General features: G+C 38.0%; 1 protein-coding gene across 1 annotated transcript in view; it reads right to left on the reverse strand.

Moving 5' to 3' along the window:
• Window positions 1-23,721, reverse strand: part of Ranbp17 (RAN binding protein 17) — a 191,139-nt gene that overhangs the window by 70,442 nt on the left and 96,976 nt on the right. Inside the window, exons 15-16 of the mRNA XM_090321205.1 lie at window positions 12,208-12,281; window positions 10,124-10,204 (exon numbers count right to left, since the gene is read on the reverse strand). Of these exons, the coding sequence (XP_090177331.1) occupies window positions 10,124-10,204; window positions 12,208-12,281 (155 nt within the window). The remainder of the gene's footprint in view (window positions 1-10,123; window positions 10,205-12,207; window positions 12,282-23,721) is intronic.

The following is a 23,721-nucleotide window of genomic DNA, read 5'->3' on the forward strand; positions in this document are numbered from 1 at the left end:
AATCAGAGGATGATGGTCCATGATTAGATATGGGTATGCAGTAGGGGCTTAAGACTATCTAAAAAATGATGGCAAAAAGAGGTCTGGGGCATGGCTCAAGGGAAAGTATGCCAGAGGCCTTAAGTTCAAACCCCAATACCACACACACACACACACACACACACACACACACACACACAAGCGCGCGTGTGTGCGAAACAAACTAACTCAGCAGAAATCTAAGATCCAAATATAGTTATGAGGACAGGATATAGTATAGTTTGAAGACTTTCTACTTTGGGAGGGGGAAGGATGGGTAAAAAAGGGTTCAAAAAGACTCATTACCTTAACTATGCAACTCTAATCCCTCTGCATATAACCTTTACAATAAAACTTAAAAAAAGAATATTTCTTAAATGCCTAAGCTATCGGCTTTTTAAAAATATTAGTTCACCCAATTTTTACAGTCATATGGTTAAACATTATTTATTATTGCTATTCTGTAGATATGGAAACAGAAGCTCAAGAGAAACTAAATGGCTTGCCCAAGATGACACAGAAATGGCTGACTTGGCTTATTGGCACTAAGATTGATTTCTGAGTAGTTAAACTGAGAAAGAGAATAAAGTTGAGAAATTACCCACAAAGCTACAAGGCCCAGATAATTTCTAGTACGCCATCACTTCTCCTTTTTGTAGCACACTCTTGTGTTTTCTACTACAGCTAGGGTATCTTGTTCCCTCCCTCTATAATGACCCATGTACTTTTTAAAAAAGTTGTGAAAATGTTCCGTGGCTCCAGTCATGTTGTGACACAAAAATGGCTCCTTCCCTTCTTATTATCTCCAAAAAATACATATGTAAATTGCCTTTGTAGAGTGGTACTCAATTTTAGGCGGCAAGTATTGATGTCAAAGAGTAAGAAACCCAGTGGTACCTGAGTCAGGAATGCTGTACACAGTTTAGTCGGTTGGATCAGTCTGAGTAACACACTGACACCTTCCAACAACCGAGAAGGAAGCCTAGTCCAAGAGTCTTACAGCACTGTTTGGAGGATCACAAAAGTCTTTGCCAATTCCAAGTCAGAGAAAATAAGATGCAAAGAACTCACAAAACTAGTACTAGCTGTAATGTCTATTGAGATAGGTAGCATTACTTCTATCTTTCAGATGAGGAAACAAAACAAAATACAACACAAGAAATAAATGATTTCCCAAAACACAAATAGTGTGGCCTAGATGTAAATCATGAAATGTGACCGTTATACAGTACACAGTAATTGTGTTCACGCACCTACACTTTCTAAGGGTAGGGATGGCATGCACACATGCACGCACGTTCTTAACTGCACTGTTCTGGCAGGCACACAGGCATGGAGTCTTTTTGGCAGGTTAAAGGACAACAAGAACAGGCAGTAAGTTTTCTCCTGCATCTAAAGATGCACGACTGATGATTTTTCATAATCATCAATCATTGGGAAGAAGGGCTGCCATTCAAACTTCATTCAGTTAAACAGAGGTAGGGATCAATAAACTTCAAAATATCTTAAGTAATTACCAAATACAATTCTCTCTTAAAATTGCTAAGTTAAAAGTGACAGGGTTTATGGGTAATATAAATACTGCCATTAACAGGAATCTTCTTGTCAGTGATGTTAATAAACAGCAAGTCATGTTTTGACAATAGAATATTTATGGAAGCAATAAACGCAACATTCACAGGAAGAATCTTGTCTGCCAAATACACATTTTCTGCAGAACTGCATCTGTGCAGTTTGTACCAAGGCCAGATTCACTGCCTTTTAATTACATTCTAAAGAAAGAAGCAATTAAGGTTTTTTAAAAAAATTTTTCAATAAAGGAGAGATTGAGAATTCATCTGAATATTTACATTTCTTTATAAGAATTCAGTTCAAAGCCAGTATGGCCTTAAGATCAGTAATGTTAAAAAGAAAAGGCAAATGGATCCAGTTATGATCTTTAACTTTTATTCTTCTCTACGAGACTAGGATTCTCATAAATTGTACCATTTGAACTGGGTGGGAGCATTGGATGAAATTATGGCCTGTGGCTCATAGCAATAAGCACAGCAAATAGCTGCAATAACAGCAACAGTGTTAGGAGTCCTGAAAAGTAAAAGGATTCAGTAAAGGTCACACATGAAAAAAATGTAGTCAAGATTTACATCCAATTTACATCCAATGTTTGACTAAACATACTATAGTACATTCACACTTAAGATCTATCGAAAAGAACACAGTGCTCATGAACATTGAGAAGAGAAGAGAAAAAGAATGCAAGGTGTTACTATAAAGTAAGCACTCAAGGACTAAGGGTTACAAGTATTTCAGGATAGCTTTACAAAGTCTTTACTAAGATCTGAAAATCTGAAAGAAACTTAGCTGAGTTGTAGGTATTAAAGGAGAAAGAATGACACGTGTAGTGATTTAGTGCCACATAAGAAGGGGAAAGTGAAAGACATTTTCTTGGTCCAAACATAAAGCACAAATTGTGGCTGAATGGTGCCAGGAAATGAGTTATGGCAACTTAGTAAGTCAAGTACTTATAAGGGACTTAATTTTACTTTGGTCTATATAACAAGTGGAAGTGAATCAACTTTTGAGAGAGATAAGATGGCATCTAAAATGTACCATAATATTATTAAAAAAAACCCAGACTTGCTATTGTTTATTACCAAGCAATTGCTGTAACATACACAATTTTACTCCCATCTTTCATGGTTCTATACATCTTTGCTTTATTTCTTATCCTCTACTCTTTCCTCTCTCCTATCACGTTCAGAAAGTGGTAGCTAAGGTTAAAGACATGGCAATGATGTCTGGTCGTGCACATTACGTAGTACTTTAAACATGTTTTGGCTAGGTGCTAGTGGCAAATGCTTGTAATTCTAAATACTTAGGAGGCTGTGAGTCTGTAGGACTCTTATTCCCAATTACCACTAAAAACACGCAAAAATGTTCTGTACATAATGGCCTGTTCCCTAGCTGTAGCTATTTAACTATGAATTAAAGGGGCCCCCTTAAACTAACCGTATTACAATGTCAATGCCATGGAATTTCCTACCTAGGCTGGTTTCAAAAAGTGTGATCCTATGATCTCTGCCTTCTGCATAGCTAGGATTACAGGTAAGAACTACTGGTGCCTGACTCAAATGTATATGTTTAAACAAATTTAAAAAAGTTTGGACCAATGGGACTGCAATAAACTGCAGAGCTTCTGCATGGCAAAGGACATAGCTAGCAAGTTAAATAGAAAGTCCACAGAGTGGGAGAAGATCTTCACTAGGCATACAATAGACAAGAGCCTCGTATCTAAAATATATCTACAGATTGAAAAATTGAATTTCTCAAAAACAAATCCTCAAAGAAACAACATCCCATTAAAAGGTAGGTTAAAAGATTAAAGAGAGACTGAAGAGAAAATAAGAATGACCTATAGACACACGAAGAAATGCTCAACATCTCTGGCCATAAAAGAAATGCAAATCAAAACAACTCTCAGATCCCATCTCACTCCAGTTAGAATGGCCATTACCAAGAACAGATGCTGGAGGGGATGTGGCCAGGAGGGATCACTACTACACTGTTGGTGGGAGTGTAAACTCATTCAATCACTCTGGAAAGCAGTATGGTGATTCCTCAAAAGACTAAACATAGAGCTCCCCTATGACCCAGCAATCCCACTCCTTGGCATTTTCCCAAATGTCCAGAAACAAAGGCATACTAAACTTACTAGCACAACAATGTTCACTGCAGCATTATTCACCATAGTTAAGTTATGAAACCAACTCACATGACCCTCAGTAGATGATTGGATCAAGAAGATGTGGTACTTATACACAATGGAAATCTATGCTGCCATCACAAAAGAATGACATCGCCCCATTCGTAAAGAAATGAAAAGACTCATATTAAGTGAGGTAAGCCAGAACCAAGGAACACAGACTCCATGGTTTCCCTCATTTGTAATAATTTAATCCACATCTAGGACTCACCCAGCAGAGGAGCACAATAGCTCAGAAGATATGTACATATGGTCATATGGGATGAGAGACTAAACAAAATAAACTCTAGGATATGGAAACAAGAGGTTTATCTTTGTGAATGTTGTTCTTTTTTTGTTTTAACTCAATAGAGATTGACTTTATTTTTTGTTTGCTTTTTTTATTGTAATTAATAAAAGGGTTACATGATATTTGCCAGATAGAAGGTGCATTAATTCACATATATTGATACCCTTTCACATGTCTTGGTCCTCATTACCCTCCCCCCCTCTTGGTTCTCCCCCATTCCCTATCCAATTTCAAATAACCAAATGCAAATAAATCCAATATATCAGATAACAAATTGAGATACTGTAACAATATGAGATAACCAAGGGACAGCAAAAGAGATGAGAGATAACATAGTACATTAAGGACAACAATCATTCATTGTATGGCTTTTGTTTCAATATCCTGGAGTCTTTTTCAATTAGCATTCTAACAGTGGGCCCGGACCTGGGTTTGATTCCTCGGTACCACGTATATAGAAAAAAAGCCAAAAGTGGTGCTGAGGCGCAAGTGGTAGAGCTCTAGCCTTGAGAAATTTTCAATATCCACTTTGGGATCTACAAGGACTTAGAGACAGCAGAAAGCCTCATCTCAAACTTTAAAGTTCCTCTTACATTAACAAAATTACTGTGAAATCCTCTATTGCTCTTGGTAAGTTTGTACATAGAGAAAAAGAAATCATTTTAATCTTTCTGGAAATAGCTCTTGAAAAGGATAGCTCTTGAACCATGGAAAGATGCTGAAATACATTCAGAATTCTAAGATGACAAGACAACTATTAGCTCAAACTCTGAATTCGTGTTTCTTAAAAATTTAAATATATATAAAAGCCCAATATTTAAGTAATCATATAAATTACATTAGAACTATTAAAACTAAATACCATTCATGAAAATGTATCCACCTATAAGACTCTTTTGAATTAAGATATTTATTAAAATTCTTCCTTTGTTTCCCTGAAATTTTATTGCTGATAAAATTTATTTGAAACTCCCAACTACAGCATTATTCTTTAGAAAAATATAAACTTTTAAAATATTTTTATTGTAATTAATAAAAGGGTTACATGATATTTGTCAGATAGAAGGTGCATTAATTCACATACATTGATACCCTTTCACATGTCTTGGTCCCCATTACCCTCCCCCCCACCCCCCATCTTGTTTTTCCCCCTTCCCTATCCAATTTCAAATAGCCAAATACAAATATATCCTTTATATCAGATAACAAAGTGAGATACTGTAACAATATGAGATAACCAAGGGACAGCAAAAGAGATGAGAGATAACCTAGTACATTAAGAACAACAATCATTCATTATATGGCTTATGTTTCTGTATCCTAGAGATCCTTTCATATAGCGTCATACTATATGGCCTTATGTATCAAGGTTTTGCTCTATTGCGAATCTCTGCTAGTAGAGCCCAAGGTTTCTACTGATTATGACAGATGAGGGAAACCATTGAGCCTAAGTTCCTTTGAGTCTGGCTTACTTCACTTAATATGATTTTTTTCTAAGTCTTTCCATTTCCTTACAAATGGGGAGATGTCATTCTTTCTGACAGCAGCATAGAATTCCATTGTGTACAAATACCACATCTTGTTGATCCACTCATCAACTGAGGGACATCTAGGCTGGTTCCATATCTTTGCTATGGTGAATAGTGCTGCAATGAACATTGTTGTGCTAGTGGGTTTAGTATGTCCTTGTTTCTGGATGGCTGGGTAAATGCCAAGTAGTGGAATTGCTGGGTCATAGGGGAGTTCTATGTTTAGTCTTTTGAGGCACTGCCATACTGCTTTCCATAGTGGTTGAACGAGTTTGCACTCCCACCAACAGTGTAGTAGTGATCCCTCCTGGCCACATCCCCTCCAGCATCTGTTGTTATTCGTTTTCCTGATCCTGCCCATTCTAACTGGAGTGAGGTGGAATCTTAGAGTTGTTTTGATTTGCATTTCTTTTATGACCAGAGATGTTGAGCATTTCTTCATGTGTCTATAGGCCATTTTTGTTTCTTCTTCAGAGAAGACTCTCTTTAAGTCTTTGGCCCATTTTTTAATGGGATGGTTGTTACTTTGGGGATTCGTTTTGGAGTGATTCAATTTTTTGAGCTGCGCGCTTGGTCGAAGAGGACGACCATCCCCCATAGAGGAGGACCGGTCTTCGGTCAAGGGTATATGAGTAGCTGCGCTCCCCTGCTAGAAGCTCCAAACAAGCTCTCTCAAGGTGAATGTTGTTCTTAACGTACTATATTATTTCTCTTCCCTTTGATTAATCTCATATTTTTACTCTATATGACTTTGTTACCTGGTATATTGAATACATTTATTTGTTTATTTGAAATAGGGAAGGGAAAGGGGAAAACAAGATGATTGGGAGGGGGTGGGGGAAGAGAAAAGGGGACAAAAATATGAGAAGGGGTATCAACATGCAAGAAGTAATGCACCCACTCCCTGAAGCATGTAACTGTAATTCCCCTGACAATAAAATTTAAAAAATGTATTTTTTTGTCAGTGATGGGGCTTGAACTCATGGCAGTCTCTGAGCTTATCTGCTCAAGGCTAGTGCTTTCCCAGGTTGAGCCACAATACCACTTCCAGTTTTCTGGTTAATTGAAGAAAGTCTCACAGACTTTCTTGCCCAGGCTGACTCTGAACGGTGATCTCAGATCTCAACTTCTTGAGTAGCTAGGATTATAGGCATGGGCTACCAGTGCCTCACCTCAAACATATTCTTTAATTGTAATGTATATGTGTGTATATATATATATATACACACGTATGTAGTATATATATATATATTATGCAATCAATCTGATGGGAAAATACAACATTCCTAACAAAAAGGTCACTGCTTTTTAAATTTTTTATTTTTTTGCCAGTCCTGGGGCTTGAACTCAGGATCTGGGTACTGTCCTTCAGCACTTTTGCTCAAGGCTCATGCTTTGCCACTTCAGCCACAGCACCACTTCTGGATTTTTCTATATATGTAGCACCAAAGAATCCAATCCAGGGCTTCATACATGCCAGGCAAGCACTCTACTACTAGGCCACGCTCCCAGCCTACTGTAATTTTAAAATTACAGTAGTTTGAGCAATAGGGAAGGCTGAAACATAGCAAGCAGCAACTCCAGGGTCATCTGAAGTGACGTGGTAGCCTCTAAGTCTCCACACTACTGTCCAGGGAATGAGACAAATCTGACTCCAATCTGACAAGTCTGCCTGATCAGAATGCTGCCAAATCCAACAAGAAAGTGTCTCAGGGAAGTACCTCACTTTTCCTGTTTTCTTTTTTTATTTACCTAAAGGCACTTGTCAGAGTCTGTTCCTCAGACCATATCACCTGAGACGATGCAGACTCAGCCTTCAGCAGTGGTTCTCTCAGAGCAGTGGCTGAAGGCGGGGAGGAGGGGGGGAGGAAAAGAGGGGCTTAACAAGGTGTCTCTTAATCACTTTCTGATTCACACTAAAACTTGAGACCCTCCTGCTTTAGGATGGCTAAAGGCTTCTTAGCAATTCCTGAAAAGGATGTTTGCAATTTCAATTTCCAGTCAGATAAAAGAGCACCAAAACAGAGAGACTAGCTTTGGGTGTAGCTCTAACCTGAAGCAGGTTAGAAGAAAAACAAACAAAAACCCAAACCAAATGTATCTGAAGATATGCACTATAAAGCAACATGGAGCATTCCAACATTCTAATATAGCATGGTTTTTGCTACTAAAATTTTAAATGAAAATGTCTTGATTATTAACATAGAAATGGATTTTCAGCCAGGTGCTGGTGGCTCATGCTACCCTCAACTACTCAGGAGGCTGAGATCTGAGGACTGCAGTTCAATGCCAGTCCAGGCAGGCAAGTCTGTGAAATTCTTATCTCAGTAAGCTGCTACTCAAAAAAGCCAGAAGAAATGCTGTGGGTCAAGTGGTAGAGCACTAGTTTTGAGCACAGAGAAGCTCAGGGACAGTGCACCCAGGCCCTGAGTTCAAGCTCCAGGACTGGCAAAAACAAAACAAAACAAGATTTCCATTAACTAAGGCCAATAAGATGATTCATTTTTAATCTCAATTAACTTCTCATTGCTGGAGAATGTCATCTTATTTTTAACAGAGAAGTAACATACTGCTTCAAAATCAAGATTAAAAAATACATCGCAAGGAAATTGATTGAAATCAACAAAACATGTATTAGGTAAGCAGCAACTGCACTGAAATAGATACACCACTCACATATTTCATTATGTAAATGAACTCAAAGATATTTCATGAATGACCAGCTAGAAGGGACATAATGATTTATAATTCAAATAACTGAGCACTGAAATCAAATTGAGCTAATATGTATTTCTAAATATGCAAACCTGAAATAATTGTTAAAAATATAAATGCACCTATGCCAAATCATTCATATCTGTTGGTTTAAAACGTTAGAGCCTTTTAACCTCTATCTAATAACTTTTCTGAAAATAAGATTTTTTATTAACTTGAAGTATTCAAAAGGAAAAACAGTTTATAAAATAAAGGGTTATATTATTTGGATTAAAGTATGAGTAGAAAAGGACATTAAATAGCAGATACAAATAAATTATGCATTATGTAAATTATACTAAAATACAAATCAAATTAATTTTACATTAAATATCAATTTCAACTCAAAAATAGAGTAAATCTAAACAATAGATATGCACTATAAAATAACCAAGGTTTCTTTCTAAGATAATACGTTCTCAAAGTAATTCATTGTGAAAAGGCCGGAGTTTGCAATACTAGGAAGTACTTATAAACCACTTCATATGTTAGAAATAAAGAGTATTTCAGCATTATTGTTAGAAAAAAATACAGGTTGAGTTCTTTTTTTAATAAGAAAAAATACATATCTTAAAAAGCCAAAATGACCACTGGAATTGGGTTGTACATCATTTTCCAGTAAAAAGGAAAAACAGCCTGGACAGGTGTAATTTATCATTTTTCTGATTTAATATCAAAGAAATATATTAAAATAATAAAAAGAATCCTGAAATCCTCAAAATTTGTAGTGATAAATAGCCCTCCCTGTCTTTATTGCATTATACCTACTAACAGAAATATTGCATGGTGGATTTCGCCAGACAAGGACGATTATTTTCCAATAAAAAGTTGCATATTAAATTCCACCACAAAAGTGGGTGTCTAATACTTTGGAAATCTTTTATGGTTTTCCAAGGAACACAGTTTTAAACTTAACGAATACAAACACATTCCTGGAATGAACCTACATCAGGTTTCTGTCCAAAGCCACCCCATTTTCAGAATTTTGCCTTATATTAAAATATCAGCTACTGCTAATGGTTAACTAAAACAACATTTAGTTTTTATAACACCTCTATGTTTGATAGCTAATGTATAAAAGATGACTTACGCAGTTCTTTCTCATTGGTAGAAATATAAAAATGATATCTACCAAGTATAATCTAGTAAGAAAGATGGATAAGGTCTGGTTTTAGGAATATGCTTGATGAAGAAATACAAACACTTAATATGTAACAGGAAATCTTGAGAGTATACAGAATGTTGGTTTGGTGACACTATTAATAAATGTGATCAAAAAGCCTATCATTTTCTTCCTTCTACTCCTTTGTGCCCCTCATCTCATGAAAAGGATTTTCTTTTCAACTTTAGAATTATATATAATGCATAAAATATATAATATCATATGTAACATATATTTGCTGTTTGGAATACAATGTTTATTATATTTTAAAAACATTCTACAAAACATTCAGACCTTTTAAAAACTGGCTATATACTTTCTTAAAGAAAAAGAATTTCTGATAGTTATGCACTATCAAGGATTTCACTGTTAATCTAGGTGAATATAAACAAAACAAACAGCTATGTAAATTCAATTATGGCTCAAAAATGCTTCATAGTGTGACAGCTATTATAAAATTTCAAAAATATGCAATGATATGTAAGGCTAAATGAACAGGTCTGTCATCTTAAAAAAACTACAAAAGCATAAATAAGGAAAATACCTGGTTATTAGAACTTGGTTACCAGTTGTTAATATACAGTATCGTTACACAGTGAAAAGGATATCCAACAGAAAGGTCATTTAGGAACTGAAGAGTCCTGGAAATTACAGGCTCACATCTTCCCCAGTATTTAAGATTTGTAACACTAAATATAAAATAAAAAATTTATATTATATGTAACATTTGCCTATACAGGGAGAATCACAGAAACTTACACATTTATGTAAATTTAGATGACCTAAATCATAAAATGAAAAGCAGGCTCAACTTCTAATAGAACACTTAAAAATTCTTCTGTAGCACATTTAGCTTTTTTTGCATAATCAATCCATAATCAACACTGCTCTCCAAATGGTAGGTAATTGTGTAAATTTAGTTTTGTAAGTTAAAAATCTTTTCCCAAGGAACATTGTTTGTAACCAGGACAAATATTAGATAATAAAGGCAAGAGCTGAAAGGGAAGTCAAATAGAAGCTAATGTTTACTGCCAAAAATCCCCCAAAATGAATGATCACATTGTGACTCCAGGACTCAGTCCTTGTGATGAGGACTGTTTAAAGTACCTTTGCTGTCTTCAAGCAAGACAGGGCTACCTATCTGTTAAACATAGATAGTGGGGTGACAACTAGAGGCATGCAAATTTAAGCTAAATATATAAAATATATAAAGGCATGTTTATGATTAGAACTCCGTTAATTCCTTTTTTTTTTTTTTGTGCGCCATTGGGCTTGATCACGGCCTGGGTGCTGTCCCTGAGCTCTTCAGCTCAAGGCTACTGCCCTACCCCTGGGTCTGGGTGTGTGTTATCCCTGAGCTTTTCAGCTTAAGGCTACCATTCTACCCATGAGTCAAGCCCCACCTCCCATTTTCTAGAGGTTAATTAGAGATAAGAGTCTCAGGTCCTTTTGTGCCTATGCTTGCTTTGAACCTTGATCCTCAGATCTCAGCCTCCAAAGTAACTAGGATTACAGGCATGAGCCAGCGCTTGCTAATATTTTAAGGACAATTCAAGGAGAATTTCCATGAATAGCATGGCTTCCTGTTGAAACTAAAAAGTGTTCTGTCTTAAAAGAAATCATGAGCTGGGCATGATGGCTTACATCTGTAATCCCAGCTACTCAGGAGGCCGAGAACTGAGCACATGGATCAAAGCCAGTCTAAGTCTATGAGATTCTTTTCACTAATTAACCACCAAAAGACTGGAAGTGGAGCTGTGGCTCAAAGAAGTAGAGAATTATCTTTCAACAAAACAGCTCAGGACAATATCCAGGAGCTGAGTTCAAGCCCTATATCTGACAAAAAAAAAAATTAAATTCATGACTCTATTTTTTTTTTTTTTGCCAGTCCTGGGCTTGAGCTCAGGGCCTGAGCACTGTCCTTGGACTTTCTCAAGGCTAGAGCTCTACCACTTGAGCCTCAGCACCACTTCTGGCTTTTTTTTTCTATGTATGTGGTCTGGCTTTTTTTTTTCTATGTATGTGGTACCGAGGAATCGAACCCGGGTCTTCGTGCATGCTAGGCAAGCACTCAACCACTAGGCCAAACTCCTGGCTCCTGATTCTATTTTTTCAATAAGTTCTTCAGTTGCCTTCTAAAATGAAGTGTTCTCTTTTAACTGCAGGGGGTGGGGGGGGGAAGGAGAAGGAGGGAGGAAGCTGTCCAACTGATTCAAGGGGTCACTATTTGTTTTAAACCATGTCCTGATTTAATATGGGCATCTTAACACATACTCTAAGAATTAAAATGAAAATTTAAAGCTTTATTGAAAAGTAATATCTGGGTTGAGTGCCAATGTCTCTTACCTATAATCTTAGCTACTCAGGAGGCTGAGATTTGAGGATTGCTAGCCGGGGAAGGAAAGTCCATAAGAATCTTATCTCCAATTAACAACCAAAAAGTTGGAAGTATTGCTGTGGTTTAAATCAGTAGCCCTGAGTAAAAAAGCTCAGGGACCATGCCCAAGCCCTGAGTTCAAGCTCCAAGATTGGCACGCACACACACACACACACACACACACACACACACACACACACACACACACGCACGCACACATACACAAGTAACATCTATAAAAAGATTCAAGTATAGTATCATGATCTATTAAGATTTTAAATACAAGTGAATTTAGAAACCAAAACAGTAACTTACATTTTTGTCATGAATGTTTCTAAAACATGGTTGTCATCAGTTATTCCTAAGACTTCTGACATACGGGCATATACCTTCAAGGAAAAATGTCACTGTTAAAAGCTTAATCCTTAATGTATCCTTCCAAAACATCAAATAAAACAAGTATAAGACACTGTTGTATCCACACTGAATTAGGGAGTGCTGAGAGTTAATAAAGGATTATTAAACAAATTTGTAATTTTAAAATTAACTTTTCCTTTCAAAAAGCACCCTTTCTGGCTTACACATACAAACATACCCACATACTCATTTTATTCTTATTAGATGACATAATTTCTTTCCCTCAGTGGTAAACTACCTCTTTCTTGAAGACGTTGGAATAGGTGTGCAAAGGGCTAAAAGGCAGAATGCCTCAACAAAAGGCTCCAAAATTTAAAACATTAAAAAAAGAAACTCTTTCCCTTAGATCCTAGCATAACAGCAACTAACTCGAGATTATAGAAGGCAGTTGAAAACTAGAGATTCTAAAACAATAATTGAATAACTTAAAGAAATTTTCAAGTATTCTCTCGATTACAGGGTATGTAGAGTTTACTCTGTATATACTCTCTCTTTATACTCCCTATTTACTTGTATGTCTTACTTTCAGTGCTGAAACTGAAATCCCAAGCTCAGGGATTTTCTTAAAAGCATCAAGCTTCCAATTAGGGAGGTGCAGGTTGCAGTATTTGGGGTGCAGCAATGCAAGGGACATTGACCTTAGAAACACACACGCCACTTCAAGTAGGAAAATAACACAGGCAGACAAAGAGCATCCCTAACAGCCTGGCAATGCTGAGAATGTGTTAACACCTCCATACTCCCTGAAGCTCCCCTGTGATCCCAGGTTTGCCCTGCCAGACACCAGCTGTGTGGGATTTCTCTTTGGTGATTCGTGTTCTCCTGGTGACTGTGTTCTCACCTCCTTCTGATCTGTTTATATACTAAGTATGGCCACTTAGTTTCTCCTCTCATCTTTTTTCCCTGTTTAAGCACCAGCTTGATATTTAGTTTCTACTCTCATCTTCTCATTTCCCTATTTAAGCACCAACAGGTGATAATGGTGATACTGAGGCACCATCTAGAGCTATAGATCACACAGCGGAGGGAAGCTGTTCACTGCAGAAACCTTGCACTAGATATTAAACAGCATTCAGGTCAGAAGCTTGTGTTACCAGGCTTTCAACTGGACTGTCCTGATGCCTCTTCATCAGGCTGGTAGGGTGTGAGAGAGGGATAAAGGGCTGGGAACTGGGGGTGGCAATTCAAAGGTAGAAAACAGATGTAATATCCTATTGCCTCCTCTGCTAACTACCAAGCCATCCAGAAAGGATATTCTGATGATGACACAGACATGGTTTGTCCGAAATTAGGTCATATGGGATACAACAGGAGAGCTAGGGAAGTTAGTTAGCACTAGTCCTCAGTGACCACAAACTGTAGTACAAAGACAGCTGAAGGAAGAAAAAGATATAGAAAGAGAACTTTGCTCTTAGTTCACTGCTGTCCAAATCTCTGGTGGGTAGAAGTAACCAAGTTGGGTCAATTGGAGAAGCTGATCTTGATGTGATTTGTGCCATATAAAATGTTTCACAATTTGACTCCTCACACTTCATCTTCCAACATTGCCCTCAACTTCACGCCACAACCCAGCACTGAAGGATTACTGAGGTCTGTCATGCGCTCTTCCTTTTGCAGATTCAGCCTTCTTCCTTCTCTTACCTAATCCCCATTCACAAGTCCTTTCTTAGAAGACCTGCAAGCCCTCCCAGGAGGGTGGGGCTGCAGGTTCCTTTGTTTCCTCATCGGATTCCTCCCACAGCCATGGTACTTTTGGCACTGTTTGGGGCCCATTTCTTCAAGCCTCCACCAGTTCTTTGTGGATTGTTACTGGGTCTTATTCTCCAGGTCTCATACTTAAGACAATGTTGATTAAGTGAATACCACTGGTATGTTCAATAATGAGAATATTACACTACTGCTATTTTTTTTTTGCTAAGCATAATTAGATTTCATGGACAAGAGATGAAAACCATAGATTGCAAGAGAAAAAGATAAGCATTGCAGAGAAAAGCCTGAATTGTTATTTGAATCTGGGATCATCCAGTTATAGAGTATTACAGCTATCTTTGATCTTTAGTATCACCCTTGTGAGCGAAGACTTTCAAATTGCATGAGTGTGTAAAATGAGGCAACGACGGGGCCTTGACCCCATCATCTGCTTTTCTGCAGGGGTGCAGTACTCTCAAGTCTAGAATTGGAGGGGTAGAAATTGCATGTGCTCCTAACTCTGACTGCCATTATAAATTATAGGCACAAAGGTGAAAGCATGAATGAACATTCTTAACCTAGGACTCAGTGAATGAACTCTCCCTGAGGTAAACAGGATGATGCTTAAAGATAAATAAAATCAGCCATGACTTCATGTTCAACACAATGGTCTTTAGGAAGGACATGACCATAGCCTATCTTATTTTTATTGTTAATTGTATCTTTTCTGTCTTTTTTGTCGTTATTTTTCTGGCCAATGTTTGTTTTGGATCATATAATGGCTACACTGTACTTTAGTAAAACCAAAATTTACATATTTGAGGCTTCATGTTACTTTTTAATGGCAATATTCAGAATTAATCCAGATTTTATTCCAAAACTGTAGCAACTTAAATTATGGAACACTAATAAAATTTGATTTTACTTTTACCATTTAAAACATTCACAAGTTGAGTGTTTTGTAAATGGATAGTTCCTACCAGGAAATGTTTTCCTGATGTAGGAAAACTTGGCATGTAAGACAAGAGGAAGCTAGGCAGGCAGGTTTGTTGTGTTCTGCTGTCAAAACAGTTTCTCAAAGCATCATATTTGAACCAGTAATACACTAGAAAAAAAGTCAACATTGACACATGGCAGTGCTTTAATCCACAATTATCCTTGTAACTTGCACCATTCCTTTTATCATCCATTAGCTTTGATTCCCATTATCCCATCTACAACTGTGTCAATGCTTTTGTCCTTAGGGATCTCTCTCCACTAGAAGGATCTGACAGTCAAGCTTGAGTACTAAACAGGATCATTACCTCTGAAATCCACTTATCTGATCTACTGAATAGTAAATTGAAAAGCTCATTAAGAGCAACAATCTGATTTGTTTTCACGTGTGACAGGGTCATTTAAAATCAATGTATGATTACAGCATTTCTTTTAAAAGACTCACATTTTCCAAAGCACCTTGTAGTTCTGAGAACATGTAGAATATGAAAATGTCTTATAACATTTGGAATTTAATTATGACATAGACACAGATAATTTGGGGATGGGAGGTAACTTTCTCAGTGAAGAAATATCTACAAAGTTATTTTATCATAAAACACAAGATAATTAAAATATTCTATAGAAAATAATTTTAATATATTTAATTTTCAACTTTCCCAAAAGTAATTTTTTATGATTGCAAGAATAAGTTCTATAACTATATTTCTTTTAAAGAGCTTACGTTAGCATAGAAATGCAAGAAGAGGAAAAAAAAACCTTTCCCTCAGTTCACACCCTTATCTTTTTTTTTTTTTTTGCCAGTTCTGGGCCTTGAACTCAGGGCTTGACCACTGTCCTTGGGGCTCCTCAAGGCTAGAGCTCTACCACTTGAGCCTCAGCACCATTTCTGGCTTTTTCTATGTATATGTGGTACCAAGGAATCGAACCCGGGTCTTCGTGCATGCTGGGCAGGCACTCTATCATTAGGCCAAACTCCTGGCCCACACACCCTTATCTTTTATTTCAGAATCTATTACAATAATTCAATCATAATGAGAAACAAGCACAAATGTAAGGAAAAAAAAAAAGACTAAAGCCAGGTGTGGTGGTATGTGCCTCTACTCTTTGTGCTCAAGAGGCAGAGGCAGGAGGATGACAAGTTTGAGGCCATGAACTAACCAGCAAGACCCTTCCTCAAATTCTCTGTCATTCTCCAAGAAAATAAGGTTAGTCAGGTGGCAGTGATTCACACCTATAATCCTTGCTGCTTAACAGGCTGCAAGCTGGAAGACCTAAGTTCAAAGCCAGCCCAGGCAGAAAAATCTGTGAGATTCCATGTTCAATTGACCAGCAAAATGCTGGACTGGAGGTGTCTCAAATGGCAGAGATAGTGCCTTTTAAAAAAAAATCTCAACTGAATAAAATGAATAAAAAAGTGACACTGAAATGTACATTTTGACCAATTTCATCATTTGTAATAATTTTTTAATAAAAAGGAAACCTGTAAAAGTATGTTTTGTTTTGTTTTGAAATAGCCTGTTCAAGGTCTGACTCGGAAGAAGAGAGTACTAGCAAGCATCAGGGATTTAGGAAGGTGTGGTTTGAACGCTTCCACATTTCTAGAGAAACTCCTGCCACACGTGGAACATGTAAGAAGACTACCCTCCCATGAGGCCACCCCGCACTAATTGTTGCAAGGAGGTCTGTCACCACACTTTCCTATCATGAACACAATAAACTACAATTCTGAATATATGTTTCTCCACTTCGTCTGCATACGTTCATGGGTGACAAATGCTCCTGCCTTGATAAACTTAACAAATATAGGCCCTAGTCCCAAAGATATCTGAATCAGCTACTAACTCGAAAGGCTAACTAGAAAGACTGAATCTTGGCTTCCTTGTCAGTACAAGAGGGAAGGATGGTCCCGAAGGGCTTTTTGGAAATCAAATGTTGACCCTAACACAGAGCCTGGCACTTGGCTCTTTCTTCACTAATGCTGCTTCTTTTGCTATTCCTCCTTCCTTTCATTTACCTTCTTTACAGCAGGTGCTCAAACTGCCAACGAATGCCTTTTCAAGACATGATCTTTTATATAAAAAAACAGCAGAAAGGTAAGAAAGTGCAGTTCTCCAAGACTTTCACATAATAAAGATAACCATCAACACAAAACCTTGAAATTCTCATGAATTCTGAAATAGTTCATGTTGGAAGTATAAAACAACCCCTTCAAAATTTCGTGATGAAAAACCCTAATTCTATGTCTTTCGTGACAGTTGACTTAAAAAGTAGAAAAAGTACCTACTTTAATCAGTTACCTGTCTCTCTGAGAAACTGTTAGAAATACAAGAAATTATCATTACCACACACTACAGAAGACAGGTCTCTTAAAAATAATATTTTGATGTTTGTTTTCTTATCCCTTTACATTTTACAAATTTTAAATGCCAGAAAGGACAATTTGGAAATGCACACAATGTTTCGATGACTCACACTACATTCTCTACTGAACTCGCCCAATAACAAGATTCAGTGATCTTGTATACACTTCTGAATGGGACCAGATTTTTAAAAAAAACTAAAAAAGGCAAAAATATATAAAATAGCAAAAAGATATTTAGTTGTAAATTTAATTTAATAAGGAACAAAAATATATACTATGATAATTTAAAAAACTGCTTTCTTTTTCCAGTACTGATCCTTGATCTTGGATGCCTGCAACACTGTTTCTAACATTCTGGGCATAACTCAGAAGACACTAATTATATCAATTCTTAAATCTGAAGTAGATTACAGAACTGGGGAAACCCAGAATATTAGTTCCTAAAGGTTGTATGGATATATAATGACAGTCACAGAAATTCAATAACAACCCTCTATGAAGTGTACTCAAAAGCACCACATGAAACAAATTAAAAAGAACAATGAATCTCTCATTCTGTGCAAATAGGAAAATAAGAGAAACATTGGTCTATAGGTTTTCATAAAGAATGCTATAATGAATTAAGATTTTGGATAATGAATTTTCAGAAAATTACAGTGAGTTAATACCCTTGGGCATAGTATAAATGTTGAAGATGGAGAGCTCGAGCACACTCGATGCGAAGGAGAGCAGTGCTGTGGAAATCAACCAGAGTGTTTTGCTACCACATGTCATATTTTCCCTGAACTGATATATTCTAATACAAAACTGATATCTACTCCTGACCCAGATAGTTATGGGGTTTTTTTTGGTACTGGTTCTGGGGCTTGAATTCAGGGTTTGGGCGCTGTCCCTGAGCCTTTGTGCTCAAATCTAGTAGTACTCAATCACTTGAGCCACAGCTCCATTTCTGGCTTTTTGGTGGTTAGGTGAAGTTAGGAGTCTCAAGGACTTTCTTGACTTCAAAACTCCGTCCAAGGGCCAGGAGTTTGGCCTAGTGGTAGAGTGCTTGCCTAGCATGCACGAAGACCCGGGTTCAATTCCTCGGTACCACATACATAGAAAAAAGCTGGAAGTGGTGTTGAAGCTCAAGGGGTAGAGCACTAGCCTCAAGAAAGCCCAAGGGCTCTGGCCCTGAGCCCAAGCCCAGGACTGGCCAAAAACAAAATCAAAAACAAAACTCAGTCCTCAGATCTCAGCCTCCTGATTAGATAGAATTACAAGCATGAGTCACACCAGTGCCAGGCTTCAAATTGTTATAAATGTTAACCTGCTGTTTCAATCTACTGAAATGACATACCAATTAAGGTTTTATTTTTTAAACTGTAATTTGGAAAAGCAAAATCTGTCACTAAGAAGGACAAAATGAAATGAAAGCATTAATATTCCTTAGGAAGAGAATTTAAAACTGAGGCATCATTTTTTTTTTATGAAGAGAACAATTTTCATATTTGTCTTGGACTTCAAGTACCCTTGAGGTCAATTCAATACCCTCTACAAGAAAGATCTCATCAAAGTGAAGGATGCTGGTAGCAGAGAGGGAAAAAAGGGAAGAAAAAGAAATAGATCATTTAATGACTTAGCTTTAAACCAGTTGGAAGTTAAGGATATTAACTCTTTCATTAATATTTGAAGCAGATTAGAGGATCATTTCAATTAACATCACTTTACAACAAGACAAGAAATGCTACAAGCCTCATCACTGCACATTAAATAGACAGTGATACTGAATGGATCCATATTAATACTGGGTGACTAATTTTTCCATATCTTCTACTAATGTATTTTGATGAAATTCATCATCTTGTCTGTAAAAAAAAAAAAGCTTTTCATGGAACTTTATTTTAAAACCATGATTATGTTGGAAATAAAGTGGAAAAGGTGGGTGATCAGCTCTTGTCATTCAGTGGAATACAAAACAATGTATGAAAGGAAGTGTAAAATCAGTATGAATGTTACATTTTAATTTCAGTTACAGTATCTGAACCCACCATCTGTGGTGGCCATCTTGCTAAAAAGACATGTACCTAACAAATCTCTTAAGAGGCATTCCCAATCTGCTTGAATAAGCTATTGTATAAGAAAACTTGGAGTGACCACTTTGGCCTCACATTTCCCTCGCTCCACATCCTGTGGCACAAAGCATGAACTCAGCAGGCTGGGGTGCAGGGCTGCCTGCTGCTTGTGATAATCCCCTTTCCCAGTAGGGGCCTCCACTGATGCATGGCTAAGAACATGCTTCCTCTTTTGCTTGCACCCAGTGGGGTTTCCATTCCTGACTTGGGCCCCAATCCAGGCTTCTACAGAAGGTGGAAAAGTTAAAGGTTCCTGGAGCTGCCAGAGACAGTTCTGAGACAGATTTTTGATCATCTCTGATTAGTAAGAGAGATATGGATATAGTAGGAAATCGGCAAGACCGGTAATTTTGAGAGATTCTTTCCCTCCCAGCCCAGAGCCCAGATCTAAGGTCTAACTACCACCTGTTCAATAGGATCTGGCTGTTTGCCTTATTTTCCTTCAGGGAGCCACTGACTAAGGATCTTCACCAGCATGAACCTAATGCCTCCCGACAGGCCTTCATCAGCCAAGAGGGACCCGGGTTGAGGCCACCAGTTATTGGTCACAGGACACACAGCCCATAGAAAGACTCCTGTGGTGCAACCAGCTGAAAGCCAACCAGAGAAGATCGAGAGTGTACATTTGTCTTGACACAGCTTTGCTCCTTCCTGCCGGCTGCCAATTCCTTCCACGTCTGGGGCCAAGCTTCTGTTAAACTAGTCTTCTGTAGATAAAGCCATAGTAATGATCTCTGAAGCCCACTGAAAAAGTTGTTAACTATGGCAAAAGCACAGACTACTGGGAAAAGGCCTGACCACTAGAGGGTTTTGAGACTAACTGGAAGGGGACATTTCAGGTTTTTAAATTAATATTAGTAGTTTTTACAATGCACACTTCACAGGACAGCAGGATTATTACTTTTTGAGTAAAAATGTTGACGCTGAATCAGGATTGTGAGGGGTGGTGACAGAGGTGGGAAACTAGGGAACAAATATTTCATTAACTTTAATTTCCCCTGTTTCACCAAAGTGTTGGATGAGACATCTTTCTTCTGGTACAAGGGATAGTTATGTTCTAACTTGTTTGACAATAAATATTACTCAAAGTGGCTAAATAATTTTTTGTCTTTCCAAGTATGAGTAACTGTTCAGAATTAGCTACCATGAAGAAGCTTAGGCTGTTTTCATGTCTTTCCAGTGTTGACTGCCAAACATGTGGCATAAAACATGCACATTCTAGGGTTACATAATATACGCAAGTGAGACTAGAGACAATGAACCCCTGCACTCGTCCTGATTCCTGCATGCATGTGCCTGCATCAGGGATGAGAGACAAGCATAAAGACTAGTGATCCCAGCAGCTCCACTCACCTTAACTATTTTCCAAGCCTTCTCTGGACCTCTGGATACATCACTCCTCGGGCGTATAACCTAAAAAGCACAGAGTTTAGGGACCTGCCACCTGAAGGCAGGGATAAGAGAAGAGCAGGAGACCTTCCCAGTCTCAGATGCAGAGAAAAAGTGGCTCAGGGTTTTTGTGACTGAGGCCTAAAATATCCTTGAGTCTTCCTCTGGCGCCCATGAGACAAGGCGAGGCCTGAGTACTCAAACTCTGGATATGATTAGATGGAGTGCAATAGGTATTTATTATGCAAGAAACCTATTACTCAAGAGTACTCATAAAGGGCTGGGAGTGTGACCTAGTGGTAGAGTGCTTGCCTAGCATACACGAAGCCCTGGGTTCTATTCCTTGGTACATACACTGAAAAAAAAAATCGGAAGTGGTGCTGTGGCTCAAGTGGCAGAACACTAGCTTTATGATGAGGGGTGGGGGTGGGGGGCAGGGAAATGGGGATCAAGACATGTGAAAGGGTATCAATGTATGTGAATTAATGCACCTTCTATCTGGCAAATATCATGTAACCCTTCTATTAATTACAATTAAAAATATATGAAAAAAAAAAAGAAAGCCCAAGGACAGGGACCAGACCCTGACTTCAAGCCCCAGGACTAGCAAAAAAAAAAGGACCCATAACCCCCCATCATAAAAAAGTATAAATACTATTTGGCAGGGCTATTTTTTTTAATACCTCAATCTTGCTACTTTCTATGAATCACTTTGCACATACAAATGTGGCTAGTAGAGCTAATGACATAAGTCACCTTCTGATGGACAAAAGCACATTTTTAATAAATTCACTTCTGTTGTCATACAGAGTCATACTGAGTTGCTTACCACTCAATCTAATTCAAACTCTCTGGGAAACACCCCAAACTGTAGTGACAGTGGGTGTTAAGACAGTCTCTCTATGACCCTATCTCTACTTTTAACTTTTTAATTTTGTTCAGATGTTTCCTATAAATATAATTCTATTTATCTTTCTACAGTGCTGTTGTGAAGCCATGTCTCATTTCCTACATCTAAAATATCCGCTGTATTTTCCTTGTAAGAGGTAAGTTACACTTCTACAACACAAAGCAAAACAAACAAAAACTCCCAAGGAAACTACGTTCTAAAGAATGGAGAAATAGCCAGGTACGGTGGCTCATGCCTTTTATCCTGAGATCTGAGGATCGCAGTTCAAAGCCAGCCTGGGCACTAAAGTCTGTGAGACTCTTATCTCAATTAACCACCAGAAAACGGGAACTGGCACTGTGGCTCAAGGGTTAAGGCAGTAGCCTTGAGCTGAAGAGCTCTGGGACAGCGCCCAGGCCCAGATTTCAAGCCCCATGACCACCACCACCACCACCACCACAAAAAAGAAGGGAGAAATAATGTCCCAAGGAATGAGGTGTAAATCTATTCATTCATATTTGACTACTTATGTTGTCTACTTTTCATTATCTGCTTAAATTTTACTGAAAATCTTTGTACCATTCCATTTCTCTCATAAGTGAGAGATTATTCACAAAAAGTTTGCTTAATTCACAAAAACTTTGAATTTCCGCCAGATGCAGCCCATAGTTCATTCGATGATGGTCCACTAATTCCTTTAAATACATTGGCAATGTATGTATATAGAAGCCCAAATGATACATCAAGGCAATACACAGTTGCTCGGGAAGCATATTTTTTCTCTTAGTTAAGTGGAAAAAGAGCAAAGTTACTGCTCTTATTTTTAGGTAATTTGAACTAGAAAGATACCGTCTGTATTGTAGAGCCATATAAGTAAAGCTTATTTGTTTCGGACAGTATGGGAGATGGTAGTACAGCAGATGGTAGTTAGGGTCTCATACTTGCTAATGAGCAGGCATGCCAATAAACACCTTAGCCATGCTTTAGCCTCCCCTCTCCCCTTCATTATTTTGGAAGCAGGGTCTCCTCTGATGCTGAGCTAGCTTGGGCTGTGCTCCTTAGAGTTGTGCTTCTCCGAGCTGCTGGGGATGACAGGTGCACACACCACTGTGCCCAATCACTGTGGTTCCCTGTGCTGCAGGGATAACACACATGGCCACTGTACCCAGACATTCAGATGGAAGCTTTTGAACCTGATGCCTGTGAGGGCCTCGAATCACAATTTCTCTATCTCTGCAGTTCCTAAATAGTTGAAATTGCAGGCTTGAACTACCTTGCCTAGTTTCATGTGAGGCTGAATGACACAGCTACATTCAAGCCTAGCACAGAAAACTTCCACTTAATGAAGGATTTTTACTTAGTGAATGAATTATGTAGTTTTGGTGATTTCATTTATTTACATTCTCAAGTTTCCTCATTTGTCGGCTATAAACAACAGGAAAGCAAAGAGTATTCTTTAGCTAGATACTAGTGACTCATACCCACAATCCTAGCACTCAGGAAGCTGAAATATGAGGATCTTGTTTCAAAGCCCGCTCAACCAGATTAGTCCCAGATTATCTCTAAGTAACTAGCAAAAAGCCAGAACCAGAGGTCTGGCTCACTGGTGAAGTGCAGCTGTGAATGAAAAGGCTAAGTGAAAGCACACCGTCCTAAGGGCAAGACCCAGTATACCCCTACCCCCAGTAAGTACTCTTTATCACAAATTAGTCCTTAATCTAGTCAAATCATTGGGGATAGACTGTGAAGTTCAAGACTTAGTGGAATCCCACCATTTAGTAATTTTGAGTAAGCTGTAACCCTCTAAATCTTAGTTTCTTAAATAGTAAAATTTGGATGTTTATTTATGGTGCTATTTTAATTTACAAGGTCTCTGTACAGGGGACCATGGGTTCCCGAAATGTCAGCTACTGTTATTACTGGCACATACCAAGATCACAGTGCCTCTTTTCGGATTAAATTGCTAGAAA

This window comes from Megascapheus bottae, chromosome 29, assembly GCF_031878675.1.
Source record: "Megascapheus bottae isolate mThoBot1 chromosome 29, mThoBot2.hap1, whole genome shotgun sequence".
Lineage (NCBI taxonomy): Eukaryota > Metazoa > Chordata > Mammalia > Rodentia > Geomyidae > Megascapheus > Megascapheus bottae.